This window comes from Anolis carolinensis, chromosome 6, assembly GCF_035594765.1.
Source record: "Anolis carolinensis isolate JA03-04 chromosome 6, rAnoCar3.1.pri, whole genome shotgun sequence".
In the NCBI taxonomy this organism is placed as follows: domain Eukaryota; kingdom Metazoa; phylum Chordata; class Lepidosauria; order Squamata; family Dactyloidae; genus Anolis; species Anolis carolinensis.
Window position 1 is genome coordinate 80,393,687 of NC_085846.1, and position 13,211 is coordinate 80,406,897.

A 13,211-nucleotide genomic window follows, 5' to 3' on the forward strand; every position below is an offset into this window, starting at 1 on the left:
CGAACAAGACTACTACTTCACTTTTGCCAGGCTGTCTAAACTTGACAGGATCTTTCATTGTTGCTTTTAATTCTCTTCTCAGGCTTGGTCTAGAAAGGGGTGCAACCGCTAAAGAAGCCTTGGATGTAATTGTTTCCCTCTTGGAAGAGCATGGGCAAGGTGGAAATTATTACGAAGATGGGAATTTGTGTCATGCCTTCCAAAGTGCTTATCTGATCGTGGACAGAAATGAATCTTGGGTGCTGGAAACAATTGGGAAATACTGGGCAGCAGAAAAAATGACAGGTCTGTTTTAAATTGTATCACAAGCAGCAATTTTTACAGACGTAAGGTTATATATACATGTACATTTCTTTTGGTGGTTACTTAAACATTTGTTTTGTCTACTTCTTTACACTTCTGTGTTGTCCTATAACTGAAGTTCTACAGGAAGTTTATAGAATAGGTGACAAAAACATGCAACATAAAAATGACACATAAAGTTGGCCTAAGAGAAAACATCTACAGAATAAAACCAGCAATAGAGGCAGCATGTAGGTATTACAAACCATAGAGATATGTACTGTATATGATGAGACAGAACCATCTCCTATTTTTAAAAATGTTGTTTTAAAACACATTCCTCCATGTTATTTCTGAACTAGAGTATATCATCAAAAGCAATTATGTTATTGTTCTAAATTTAGACATAAAATACAGAAGATCCTACCATGCTGTCTATTTGAAGTTTTGGTGAGAACTTTGAAAGCATTTTCCAATTGCGGAAATATGTTTCTGCCTGTGCAGCATCTATTTTCCTCCTTCAAATGAATTTCAAGTACCGGAATTATCAGCTCATAAACAGAGAATAGCTTCCACATCCAGACGTCTTTTTGCATCTGTGTACTGAAGTGGGCACACTGCTCTTGCTTTGAACACAAAGCTCTCTGCCTTGCTGACATTTTCCTAACAGCTTCTCATTGTCTCTGACATTCACAAAACCTTAAAATAGCAGACAATCAAATTCTCTCTTGCATGTGCTTATTTCTTATGCCTTGTAAATACTTGTTTATTTAAAGAGAAGTTGTGCAAGCTACAATTGAGTTGGAACCAGATTTTATGATACTCAGGGAAGATCCCACCAAATCAATGGAATGTAATTATTTAGCCTAAGGCCCAAAGTCAGTGGTTTGAGCATTGGACTATGACTCTGGAAACCAAGTTTTGATTCCCCATTTGTCCATGGAAATCCACTAGGTGACCTTGGACAAGTCATACATTCTCAGCCCGAGAAAAACCTTATGAAAGTGAGGTCGAATTTAGACTAGGACTGTGGATATGGAGGGCCCTTGCCTGGTGATCGTTGTGCTTAACAGCCCAATGTTCCAGATTGAAGAACACACTCACCAGGTGAAGATAGCCACAGAGATTTAATTTACAATCCGGTCAGAAAGGATGTAAGTATGGCAGATGCCAAAAATGTACAAGCATAAACATGAATTCAGACAGCATAGATTCTTAAGTAGTTCAGTTTCCATTCAAGCTTCCCACTCCCTCACCAGATTGGTTGAGAGAAGGGAGTGACTTGGGCCCACTATCTGATTTTATTTACAGTATTTATATTCCGCCCTTCTCACCCCAAAGGGGACTCAGGGTGGATTACAATGAAAACATATATGGCAAACATTCAATGCCAACAGAAAAACAACATATATAGACAGACACAGAGGCATTTAACATTTTTTTCCAGCTTCACGATTTCGGCCACGGTGTTGCTTCACTGTCCACTGGTGGCTGTACTTCCTCATTCCTTTCCTCGTGTTTTGCTGGCAGTTTTTATGATGTTGTAAATTAGTTAAATTAGCCTCCCGCATAAAGCGTACCTAAATTTCCCTACTTGACAGCTGCAACTGTCTTTTGGGGCTGCATAGGTCAACAGCAAGCCGGGCTATTTAATGGTTGGAGGCTTAACCCGACCTGGGTTTCGAACTCATGACCTCTCGGTCAGTAGTGATTTATTGCAGCTGGTTACTAGCCAGCTCCGTCACAGCCCACTGACATCACTGGGCTCCACTGACATCACTGGTTTCCTGTGGGGATTCCCTCCCATCGAGATGTATACCCTGCAGATATGTGGCTCATATTGTATTCTTTTTTGAAAAATGTTAAATAGTGTGGTGCATGTTTAGAAGGATTGCGACCTATTTGAATGTCAAATCATCCAGAAGCTATCAGGATAAGCAGTTCTCCCTTTTGGCTTGAAAACAAACCAAGCCATGACCAAGTAGTCTAGAGGAATGAGAATTTAAAATACAATCCTGGGAACATTCATTTGGTCTCACACCCACAATTTACCCACTCCTCATTTAAAGTAGTAAAATGTTCTCTTACTGTTTAATACTGTTCTCTTGAGAGAGTCCTTGCATAATGTGCTATGTTTTTCCAACCTAGTGTTCCCTAGATGTGTCAGACTACGTCTCCCATCATCCCATGAATATCTGGAGTGCACTAGGTTGGAGGAAGCTGCACCACATCATACTTAATTGATCTGAAATAAGAGTGCAACCTGGATTTATATGTAATTGATTTTTTAAAATAAATTACATGCATGAGGTCACTGTGTTTTTAAACTCTCCTTTTGACATGTATCTTCTTTCCTAGAGGGAGTAAAGTGCATTTGCAACCAAATTTCCTTAACCACAAAAATTGATGCAGAGCATCCTGAGCTTAGGAATTATGCAGAAAGTCAAGGATGGTGGACTACGGACACAGAGTTCAACTTTGCTCAGGTTTTTTCTCCATCTGATAAGCATGCAAATTGTTGTTTGGGGAAGGAGAGCCTAGAAAAGCAGGAAGGTAAGTAGAGCTCTCCTTTCCCTCTCCCACATGTTAGGTCATGTGAAGAGTGGTTGAGACTTCATTTCTTCTTTCGGGATATTTCATTAATTGTAGAAAAGATTTCATAGACAATTATTGCGAGTATACTTGTGATAGATGTATGTACAGTTGTCTTTCCACATTTGTAGTTTTGAAGTTTGCGGATTTGATTGGATTTGATTACAATGTTATCTGTAGGTCGGTTTCCTCTAATCTGCTGGAGGACATAGAGATTTCTAGAGAGAGCATGTCTCTAGGAATGTCTAGGTCAGTGGTTTTAAACCTGTAGGTCCCCATGTGTTTTGGCCTACAACTCCCAGAAATCCCAGCCAGTTTATCAGCTGTTAGGCTTTCTGGGAGTTGAAAGCCAAAACCTCTGGGGACCCACAGGTTGAGAACCACTGGTCTAGGTCCTTCTGTGTACAGCTTCCAGTGGAAGTTGACCATAGAGTCATACTGGAAGTTCTAAACAGTGGTTCTCATCCTGGGGTCCCCAGATGTTTTTGGCCTTCAACTCCCAGGAATCCTAACAGCTGGTAAACTGGCTGGGATTTCTGGGAGTTGTAGGCCAAAACACCTGGGGACCCACAGGTTGAGAACCACTGATCTAGAAATTTTACCCCATAATGCCATATGTGATTTGCCATGGCTCCCAGGATACATACTCCAATCCCGTCTAATCATTGCTTTCTCCAAAATGTTGTGTATCATAAAAATTCAGGTTTGTGAGCCTCAATTTTAAGACCGTGGAGCTGGGTAAGAGACCTTTTGGAGGTCTGAAATAGCCTTTTTCTAAAATTCGAATTGCCATCAGATTATTAAAGCTTTTGGGAAAAATGATAAGACTGTCTTCATTTAGCTGTTCTTCCTCAAGGAGCCCTGGCCGACTGTTCTGGGGTGGGGAAGATACCAACTGTTGCATGAATGTAACTATTTAGCTCACCCTTAGTTATATTCTAAACTCAAATTTACCACCCAGTTATGGATCATGATCTTGCTTATGTTTTGATTCCTGATCTTTACCCCCAGGCAGCATCACTGTGCAAACAATGATTGATGTCTTGCGTGATACGTCTGGTGGTATATGTGTGGATTCAGAATCTTTTCTTACTACAGCAAGCATGGTATCTGTATTACCTCAGAACCTTAGTTCCCCGTGCATCCATTATTTCACAGGCACACCGGACCCATCAAGGTAAGTTAGAAAAATTCTGGCCATTCCGCTGCTGGTTTTTTTTAAGTCTCAAGAAGGAACATATAGATCAGCGGCTTTAAAACCTAATCTGGCAAACTTTAGTTTACTGATGCAAAGTTATTCAGTGCAGGGAAACTATAGGAGGGCTTCCTATTTGCCTTGTATCTTTATCTGTAAGTGTTGCATTACGTCTAGATGTGTAGAAGCAGATTTGAAAGGCAGGCCTATGAGTCAGTTTACTGATCCTAATTTGGTTTAAATGGAGCCATATTAGCTTGATTCAGCAAATGTTCACACAGTGGATCCTCCTGCAGTAGCATAGTTTATTGTTCTGCCATGTTAAGCCTGAGATTTAGGGTTACATTCTACTTTAAATGCATTTGCATCCTTTAAATGAATCCATATGCTTCAGAATATTTGTAAAGAAAAGTTTCAAATTCCATTTTTCCCCATTTTGAACAAGCACACAAGATTTCTAGATGACAATACAAGCTAGATTTGTGATTCCTAACGGAAAATACATCTTGTCTTTTTCAGATCCATATTTAAGCCTTTCATCTTTGTTGACAATGTAAAATTTGTACCAAAAATTCAGTCACCTAGTTTGGGTTGTAGTGATCCCACTAAAAAAGTTCCCCGGTTCCAGGAAAAACCAGACCGGAGACACGAACTGTACAAAGCACATGAATGGGCCCGTTCAGTCATGGAGAATGATGAGGTAAGGGCTGTGCATTCTGTGCTATGGAATTCACCCATGATAAATTTCAAACTTGAGGATTTGGTGAAATCAATGTTATGCTGAATGTATGCAAAGGGATATGCAAAGGGATCCAGTATATATTCCCAGCTTCTTTCTTTCAGACATTTTCAAAGGTGCTACAGAAACCCTTTGAGAAGTCATGCCACTTGACGGCCAGAGTGCTTTCAAAACCTAGATTTAGACAGAAATCTTTAGCACATGCCACCTGGACATGATTTCCTTGATGAGCCCTTAATCTTCAAGAGAAGATAGTGAAAGTTGAAAGACAGCCAGTTTTCTAGATGAACTTCAAAATATCGTTACACCTCTTAGCAACAACTGCATTAATACATTTGGTAATGATGTGGATCTTTGTGGGAGGGTTTATTGTGGCCACTTGGAGGATAACATCTTCCTGGGCATTCTGAGCTGTGTTTAATCCATTTTTAAAATGTGGCTCTGTCTGTTACTCTGGCTGAGAGTCTTCATCATCTTGCCATAGCATAGATCTCCACTGACAGTCCCTATACCACCATAACATAATGTATGAGAAACTGTGAATGTACATAGCTCTGACAGAGTGCAATACACAGAGGCAGCATAAAACGCAGTATTTATTTACACACTACTCTAGATTCTTAATTGTGCATTTGCAATGGTTCCTCATGCAGAACTCTGCTAAAAATACATAGTTTCCACATTGACCTCCGAAAAGTGACTTGCATGCCTAGCCCAACTTATGCTCACATATGTCACCACCAGGAACCTCCTAACCATACCATGGATTAGGTCAGATAGTATAGAGCTACTGTGTCCTTGCAGAAAAGTGAAATGCAAAGTAGCTGCTCCTATATGCTCCTTCCTTAAAGCATAGTAGTATGAAAGAGGAACATGAATACATCCGCAGAGCTTCAGTGAATGTCCTTGACAGGAGTATTTGCTGCTTGATTACCCACAGCCCAACACAAGGCTTCCCAAAAATCACTTCAGAGCTACAGCTAGTGGAGCAATTAGGTCAGCTCTGGGTCAAGAAAGACTGCAGGACATTAAGATGTGGGCAGAAAACAGTGTGCTATACAGAGACCAATAAACACTAGCCAACACACATGTTGGTGCCTCAGTTTTTAGACCTCTTTCTGGGTACATTTGACTTGCTGATTCCAAAAATGGCACCAGTTTTCCTCTATTGGCTCTATTTCTTTTGAGATACAGAACCTATGCCATGTACCATTCTTCATATATTCACCCATGAAAAATCATGATAACCATATCTAAGAAGTTAGAGGTGATGTTGTCTATAATAATGCAGTTTTCTGAATTAGTGCCCAAATAACCCCAAGAAGAGGCATAAAATCCAAGACACCAATACTTGTTTTGTTTTGCTATAAAATCATGAGTTTCAAATTCTTTCTCAACAAATGTATGCTATAAAATCATGAGTTTCAAATTCTTTTTCAACAAATGTATGCATTACTGACCTTGAGCTCTATCTGTTGATGATGAATCATATATACCCTTAGTTGGTTTGTGCAATGACTGAAAAGAGAACGTCACTAATATTGCCCATTCGTTTGGGATAATGCTAAAATATTATATTTTCAACCCCCCGAAAAGCAAACGGAAGAGCTATACTAGTTTGAAAAGATGCTTGCTACAATTTGTTTATTCATTCAGTCGTTTCCGACTCTTTGTGACCTCATGGGCCAGTTCACGCCAGAGCTTCCTGTCGGCCATCATCGCCCCCAGTTACTACAATAATAACTGATTAATCAGATATTAAATGTATTTGGTTTGCCTTGAGAACCAAAATAAGTGATCATCTGTCTTTAAAGCAAATGCTCAGCTACATATACATTGTTTTATGTTTATCAGACAATTTAAACATTATCTCCTTATGTATATCTGTCACTGAAAAGAAGCATGCAATAAAATGGGCAAAAATACCTTCAGTTCCCCAGTAAAATCTGGATCAAATTGTAAGTACTGTCTTGGGCTCATTTGTGCTCGCCTTGAGCAATCTGACACATTCGCTACATGGTTGAGCTGGTAGCCCTTCAAATGATATTTCACCCCAGCTCCCGTCATCTTTCATAAAATACATGGAGTAAATGCAAACTTCACTCGATACATTATCTGAAGAATCTTGGACAAAACCCATTCTGAATTCAGATGGGATTCCCATGGTTGGGCTACAGTTTGGCTGTATCTCTTGGTAATTTACACATGGATGCACCTACAATTTTTAATGTAATTTATAGTGTAGTCACTTCTTTCCTATTGGATATTGTTTCTGTTAGGATAAAGGCAAGGAGTTAAGAACAACCATGTTGAACCTTGAAAGACAAGGACTGGAAGCAATGGAAAGCCTCATAAACAGCTCAGAGAGTCTTGATGCTTCTGAAGTTGAGGACCTTTTCTATGACTGTGTTGACACAGAAATTAAGTTCTTCAAGTGAAGTGAGTCCTTTTCAATATTTCTATTTTCATGTTGTCATATCAATTTCGAATTTTAGAAGCATAAATAATCTTAGTTGTTGTTTGATTTCCCTGCACCTCATTCCTAAATCTGTACATACCTCATGGGCAGTGATCCGTTTTTGGATAATGATGGAAATAAGAACCCCATCTTTTTTTTTTTGGGTTGTGGATGTTTTGCTAAGCCTCCAAATGGATTTGGATATATATTCATCCTACATATACACATATATTCATCCTACAATTAACAGTGAATGCTAAAGCGGTATCTTTTTATCATTTCAGTGATCATAGACACCGTTAACCTTTCCATAGAAGACCACGAAGTTCTTCAGGCCTTGAAAGATAATCTTGCCATATTGCCGACTATGGGAGGAAATTGTCATCTTCCCAGAGGGATGTTCCTCAGTAGCTGTATCCGGTTAACACATTTCTTTCCCCCATCATGTGTTGTCCTGTGTGTGTTGTCAAAAGAGAGCATTCAGTGAATGGTTCAGTACGGTATGCATGCTGGCTAATGTAATGCAGGATACGTTGACTCATTTGGTAATGAGAATTTAAAGCAACAAAGAAGCAGAGTCCATGATATTACATTTCAAACTAGGTAATCCTTCAGGAGAATTTATTTTCCAATGTTTATTAAAATTGAGCTTGAAAAGAGAAAAGAAAAAATGTACTAGATGCATGAATGTTCACAAAGAAGTGCTGAGTTTTAAAACAGCCCTTTCCTTATGGTGTAACTTTTAGCAACGGAATAGCGCCTGAAATCGTTCTAATTTTAGGCTTACTGAGCTTTGTACATCTTGAAAAACTAGCAGTTGTCTCACTTGCTTCTCCCTCACCCCCTCCTTTCTATACATCAAGCTGCGCAGTTTATGTTTATATAATCCATGTTTCCTAAGTGTATTTTTGAAGAGCATAACTATAATTACTGCAATCTTTCCTGAGTACTTTGAGAGGGAGAGAAAGGACGGCCTCTTTTTGAAGGAAAAATCAAGAGCAAGATTTTGACTGCAGGATCCCTACTGCTGATGAAAGACAACAAGCTGGAAATGATTGGAATTTGTGCTGCTTGTTTACACTTTAGAAAATGCTCTCCACTAGCTAGGACATCAGTGTTAAAGCCGAAATGTCTCAACACATGGAAGTAATGTAATTTGCATCTATGCTATTTCCACAGAGGTTAATAAAGGACTTTTGGTCACATTGTAGTCTTGAGATTGAGGGAATTTCATTTCAAATATGAATTACAACATATGATCATGTATAAGTCGACCTCATGTGTAAGTTGGGGCAAGTTTGGGAACCAAAATTGTGGATTTTCATATGACTTGTGGATAAATTGAGGGTCATTTTATAGAGGGGGGAAAGTGCCAGTGAAATCTAGAGGGTAAGTTGCCCCTGGCTGCCACTATTTTCCCATCCAGGCATTTAAAAAAGCCAGAAGTGGCACCATGGTGGAAAGACTAGCAATGGGTCAAAGCTTCTTTTAGGATGGGCTAAGTTCTTGCTATTCACCACTAAAAGGAGGAGATTGTTCCTTTTTCATAGGAGTGAAAATACTGTATTTACCTTGACTTGTGAATTAGTCAATCCAGGTATTTGAGTTTGATTTTTTAACTTAAATTTTCTACACTTATTCACGAGTACACACACTAATCACATGGATGTGCTTTCTTTCATGGCAGATCAATCATAGAGGCTGCTATATAAACTAGAGTAATTGACTAGAACTGCTGCATTTTCTTCTGTCTCCTTAAATCCAGAAGAATAACAGATGTTTGCTATGGAGAGGATCCTATCCTTATGCAGGTTGCTGATCATTGCTAAGGATTCCCACTTTTCCTAGGCAATACAACTTTTGTCATCAAACTCTGGTTCTTGATTTTTCTTTCAGAAGGAAACTTACAGTACTTTTCTGTCTCTCAAAAAAGATTCTGTCACAAAATCCTCTCTCCCAAAACTATAACTTCTCATGGGAATAAAGTTTACCCTGGTGTCAGCATGGTATTGGAATGCGTGGAGACATTCTTTTTGGCAGGCTCGGCCACAAATTGCTATATGGTGAATTTAGCAACAGCTGTGTGCATCTGTTTCTCTTCTTATTAAATAATACTTTTTTGGAATTTTGGGAGTCCTTCTTAGATGGCTAGTCAGTCAGTATGTAGGAGGTGCAGGACACTCAATCCAAACAATGTCCTACTATCTCCATTGCATGTACATTCATTTAGAGGAAAACACTTAAGCATAGACTATGTAGTTGGGGCCCTGATAATGCAGGTTTCTTGGTTGTGCATGACTTCTGATTTTGTTCTTTGCAACCCCCACATGAAAACTTACAAGGACACAAAGATTGTCATTTACATGTGTGACTCAACCAGCCTTAGTTTGCAGCCATGAACTTGCAGACCAAAAGGTCCCAGGTTCAAATCCCGGGAGCGGAATGAGCGCCCGCTGTTAGCCCCAGCTCCTGCCAACCTAGCAGTTCGAAAACATGCCAATGTGAGTAGATCAATAGGTACCACTCTGGCGGGAAGGTAACGGCGCTCCATGCAGTCATGCTGGCCACATGACCTTGGAGGTGTCTACGGACAACGCCGGCTCTTCGGCTTAGAAATAGAGATGAGCACCAACCCCCAGAGTCGGTCACAACTGGACTTAACATCAGGGGAAAAACTTTACCTTACCTAAGGAAAGTAGTAACTTCTAGTATCCTTTTTCCTGTCTGGGCCTTCATTATATAGCTCTCTAAATTCACAGTTGTACATCAAATCTGATGTGTAAAAATGAAGTATGTATACATATGCTTTTTCTTTACTAGGAAAACAAACAGTGATCCATTGGCATTATGAAATTTGACATGCTCTGTTAAATGAAACATTCTCCATGATTTTGTATCTTGATCTATTTTCTTTGTGTACTTTTTGTCAAATGTATAAAGTTCCGTTTTCTATTACCTAAGATGTAGAGTGCTTGCTCTAAATTGGAATGAGAAGAATGTGGTCCTCCAACTATAGCTGGATTGCAGCTTCCAGCATCCTGAAGCAACATAACAATTGGTGGGAAATTTAGTCTAACCTCTGGATGGTGGCATCGTTCCTTGCATTACTGTGACTGTTACTGCGTTCTTTCTTAACAGGGTATATAGTGGTGAATGAAATAACCTTGTACATGTAGCTCTTCAGTAAATACGATCAGATCTGAGAAATGATGCTGCTAGTCTCATAGTTCACACACAAAAATATACTTTATCATCAAATTAACAGAACAGTTATAACTCTAAGCTGTTCTTAAACTATTTTCTAAGAAAAGAGTACTTCATTTTTGAATGGCACATACATCGTATAAGTAAATATAATTTTAAACAGATCCAGACAATTAAGGAAGATGACTTTTTCTGCATGCTGCACTTGCTCCAGAGATTCAGCGTTTCCCCCCTTTTAACTTGGCTATTTTGATGTATCATCATCGAGCCCATGTGAATGTAAATGCGAGTCCACATTGCTCATGCATTACATCTGATACATGGATAAGCTGTAGAGCAGGGATATGCAATTGGTGGCTCTCCATATATGGGTCTGCATTCCCATAAGTATTAAGCTAATCTCTAACCACTGAACAATAATGCACATTTTGGTGTGATAGCATCTGGAGGCTCATAAGTTGTCCATGTCTTTTCTACAGCATTAATCTGAAATGTAAAGTTTAAGGTGTCATTCTGAAAAATGGTGAGTCAAGGGAGAGATATCCCAAGGCATTTGAGATTAAGGGACTTCATAAACACAAGGAATGGAGGCAAGCAAAGGGAAAGTCTCTTCTGTAAAATAGATATTGGTTTGTGTAGCTCCTTCTGTAAAAACTTCAGATATGCCATAAAATCCGGTCACATTGTCTCCTGCAGGTAATACTGAAACGTCCAAGAACCACTTGAATCAATTTATGAATCTCTGTTTACATTATTTCTTGTGGAAACTAGTATGTATAAAGTATCTGAACCATTATGTATTAGAGGGCAGTGTTGATTGACAATAAAATAGTTTCTGCTCAGAGTGAACGATTGAGTGGCCACATACTTCAAATGCTTTTTTCTGGTAACATTTAGGCAACATTGAAATCTAAGGATGAAAATAAATGCATAATTAGATATTGTCTGTAGTGCTTTAATTCAAGATTAATCACGTCTAGTCCACACCAATGGACTATATTCATACCACCTCTATAAGCTTATATTCATGGGGGTAAAGACGTAACTAGCAACATCCTTGGGAAAATATTGGCACATCAGGTATCACTGAAATTGATTTGGGAATGACTTTATAAAAGGTAAGGTTGAAAATAGATCAAAAGAAAGGATGGGGATGAGAGGAATGTAAGTTTGTGTTTGAAGAACTATATTAGTTATGTGAAGTAGTTAACTGCCTTTAAGTCGTGGCGCAATGGATTAAACCGTTGTGCCAGATGAATTGCTGACCTGAGTGTTGGATTGCTGACCTGTCGGTTCAGATCCGCGAGACAGGGTGAGCTCCTGTCTGTTAGCTCTAGCTTGTGGGGACATGAGAGAAGCCTCCCAGCTAACACATCCAGGCGTCCCCTGGGCAACACCTCTGTAGATGGCCAATTCTCTCACACCAGAAGCAACTTGCAGTATGTTCTCAAGTCGTTTCTGACATGATAAAAAAGCAAAGTCCTTTTCCTATGGGGGTCCCTGTAAAAGTAAGCCTAAGCTTTAAAACTACCAAACATAACCTTGAATACTTTGCCAAAAAGCATGCTTTGTAGATAATTTTAAATCTAATTTTAAAATTAAATCTAATTTTAAATCTAATTTTAAATCTATCTATTTTTAAATTTTAAACTTTTAAACAACTGCTTGATTTGCATGCCCTAATACAGAAGGAATAAGAAAAAATAAATTTCACATTGCGGTTAAAACTACTATAACAGATAATATTGTAACAGAGTCACTTCATAATTTGCTTAGCTTTTAAATATCAGACCACAAGAATGTCCACAGCATTTCCCTAAGTGATTCTCAAATTGATTTTCTTTCCTCCCTGTCAGAACAAAGCAAAACAGGGAAATCCCATGACCCCAATACTCAGTGATGATAATCCCTTGAGCAAGAGTTGTTCAAATTGATTTGGTAATGCTGTATTAACCACTACAAGAGCAACTTCGCTTCTAATGCTAGCTAAAGTGAATTCTGCATTGTTGTATACCCCACCGACATTGACATATGTAAAATGGGCAAATGGGTAAGAGACAGAAATCATCTATATTTCCCTTAGTTCTTTGAATAAAGAGCAAAGCCCTGCAGTGTGAAGAAAAAGGGCTGCCATCCCCGTCTTAAAGATAGACAAATGTAAAGGTTGCCTACTACTAGAACATGGCCATACAGCCTGGAAAGCTCACAACAACCCAGTGATTCTAGCCATGAAAGCCTTTGACAACACATTGTCTACTATATAATAATTTTAATAAAAATCAACCGCAGGAGACTGCAAGGGAATAAATTGTGTGTGTATGTGTGCAAGCACATATGTTAATGTTCTTTTCTAGGAACTTGCTGACTAAAATGTCAGCAGTTCGAATCCGGTCAGCGGGGTGAGCTCTTGCTGTTAGCCCCAGCTTCTGCCAACCTAGCAGTTTGAAAACATGCAAATGGGAGTAGATCAAGAGGTAAGGTAACAACGCTCCATGCAGTTATGCCAGCCACATGACCTTGGAGGTGTCTACAGACAACACTGGCTCTTTGGCTTTGAAATGGAGATGAGCACCAACCCACTGAGTCGGACACGACTGGACTTAATGTCAAGAGGAAATCTTTACCTTTACTAATCATGTTTTAACATTCAAAATAACAGTTTAGCACACTCTAGATGAAATTACTTGTTACTTGTTATTTGCACCCTGGAGGCCCGCTTCACCTTTAAAACAAGGCACACA

At 39.1% G+C, this 13,211-nt stretch overlaps 1 protein-coding gene across 2 annotated transcripts in view; it reads left to right on the forward strand.

The window, feature by feature from the left end:
* The window catches only part of scrn1 (secernin 1), a 42,728-nt gene extending 31,319 nt beyond the window's left edge, over positions 1-11,409 (forward strand). The window contains exons 3-9 of one of the 2 annotated variants that reach the window (XM_062958243.1): positions 83-285; positions 2,641-2,835; positions 3,886-4,051; positions 4,589-4,769; positions 7,088-7,247; positions 7,322-7,344; positions 7,542-11,409. In XM_062958243.1, the coding sequence (XP_062814313.1) occupies positions 83-285; positions 2,641-2,835; positions 3,886-4,051; positions 4,589-4,769; positions 7,088-7,246 (904 nt within the window). In that variant the 3' untranslated portion in view covers position 7,247; positions 7,322-7,344; positions 7,542-11,409. The remainder of the gene's footprint in view (positions 1-82; positions 286-2,640; positions 2,836-3,885; positions 4,052-4,588; positions 4,770-7,087; positions 7,248-7,321; positions 7,345-7,541) is intronic. The other variant, XM_003222173.4, reaches the window with a different exon arrangement.
* The last annotated feature ends 1,802 nt before the right edge of the window (positions 11,410-13,211 follow it).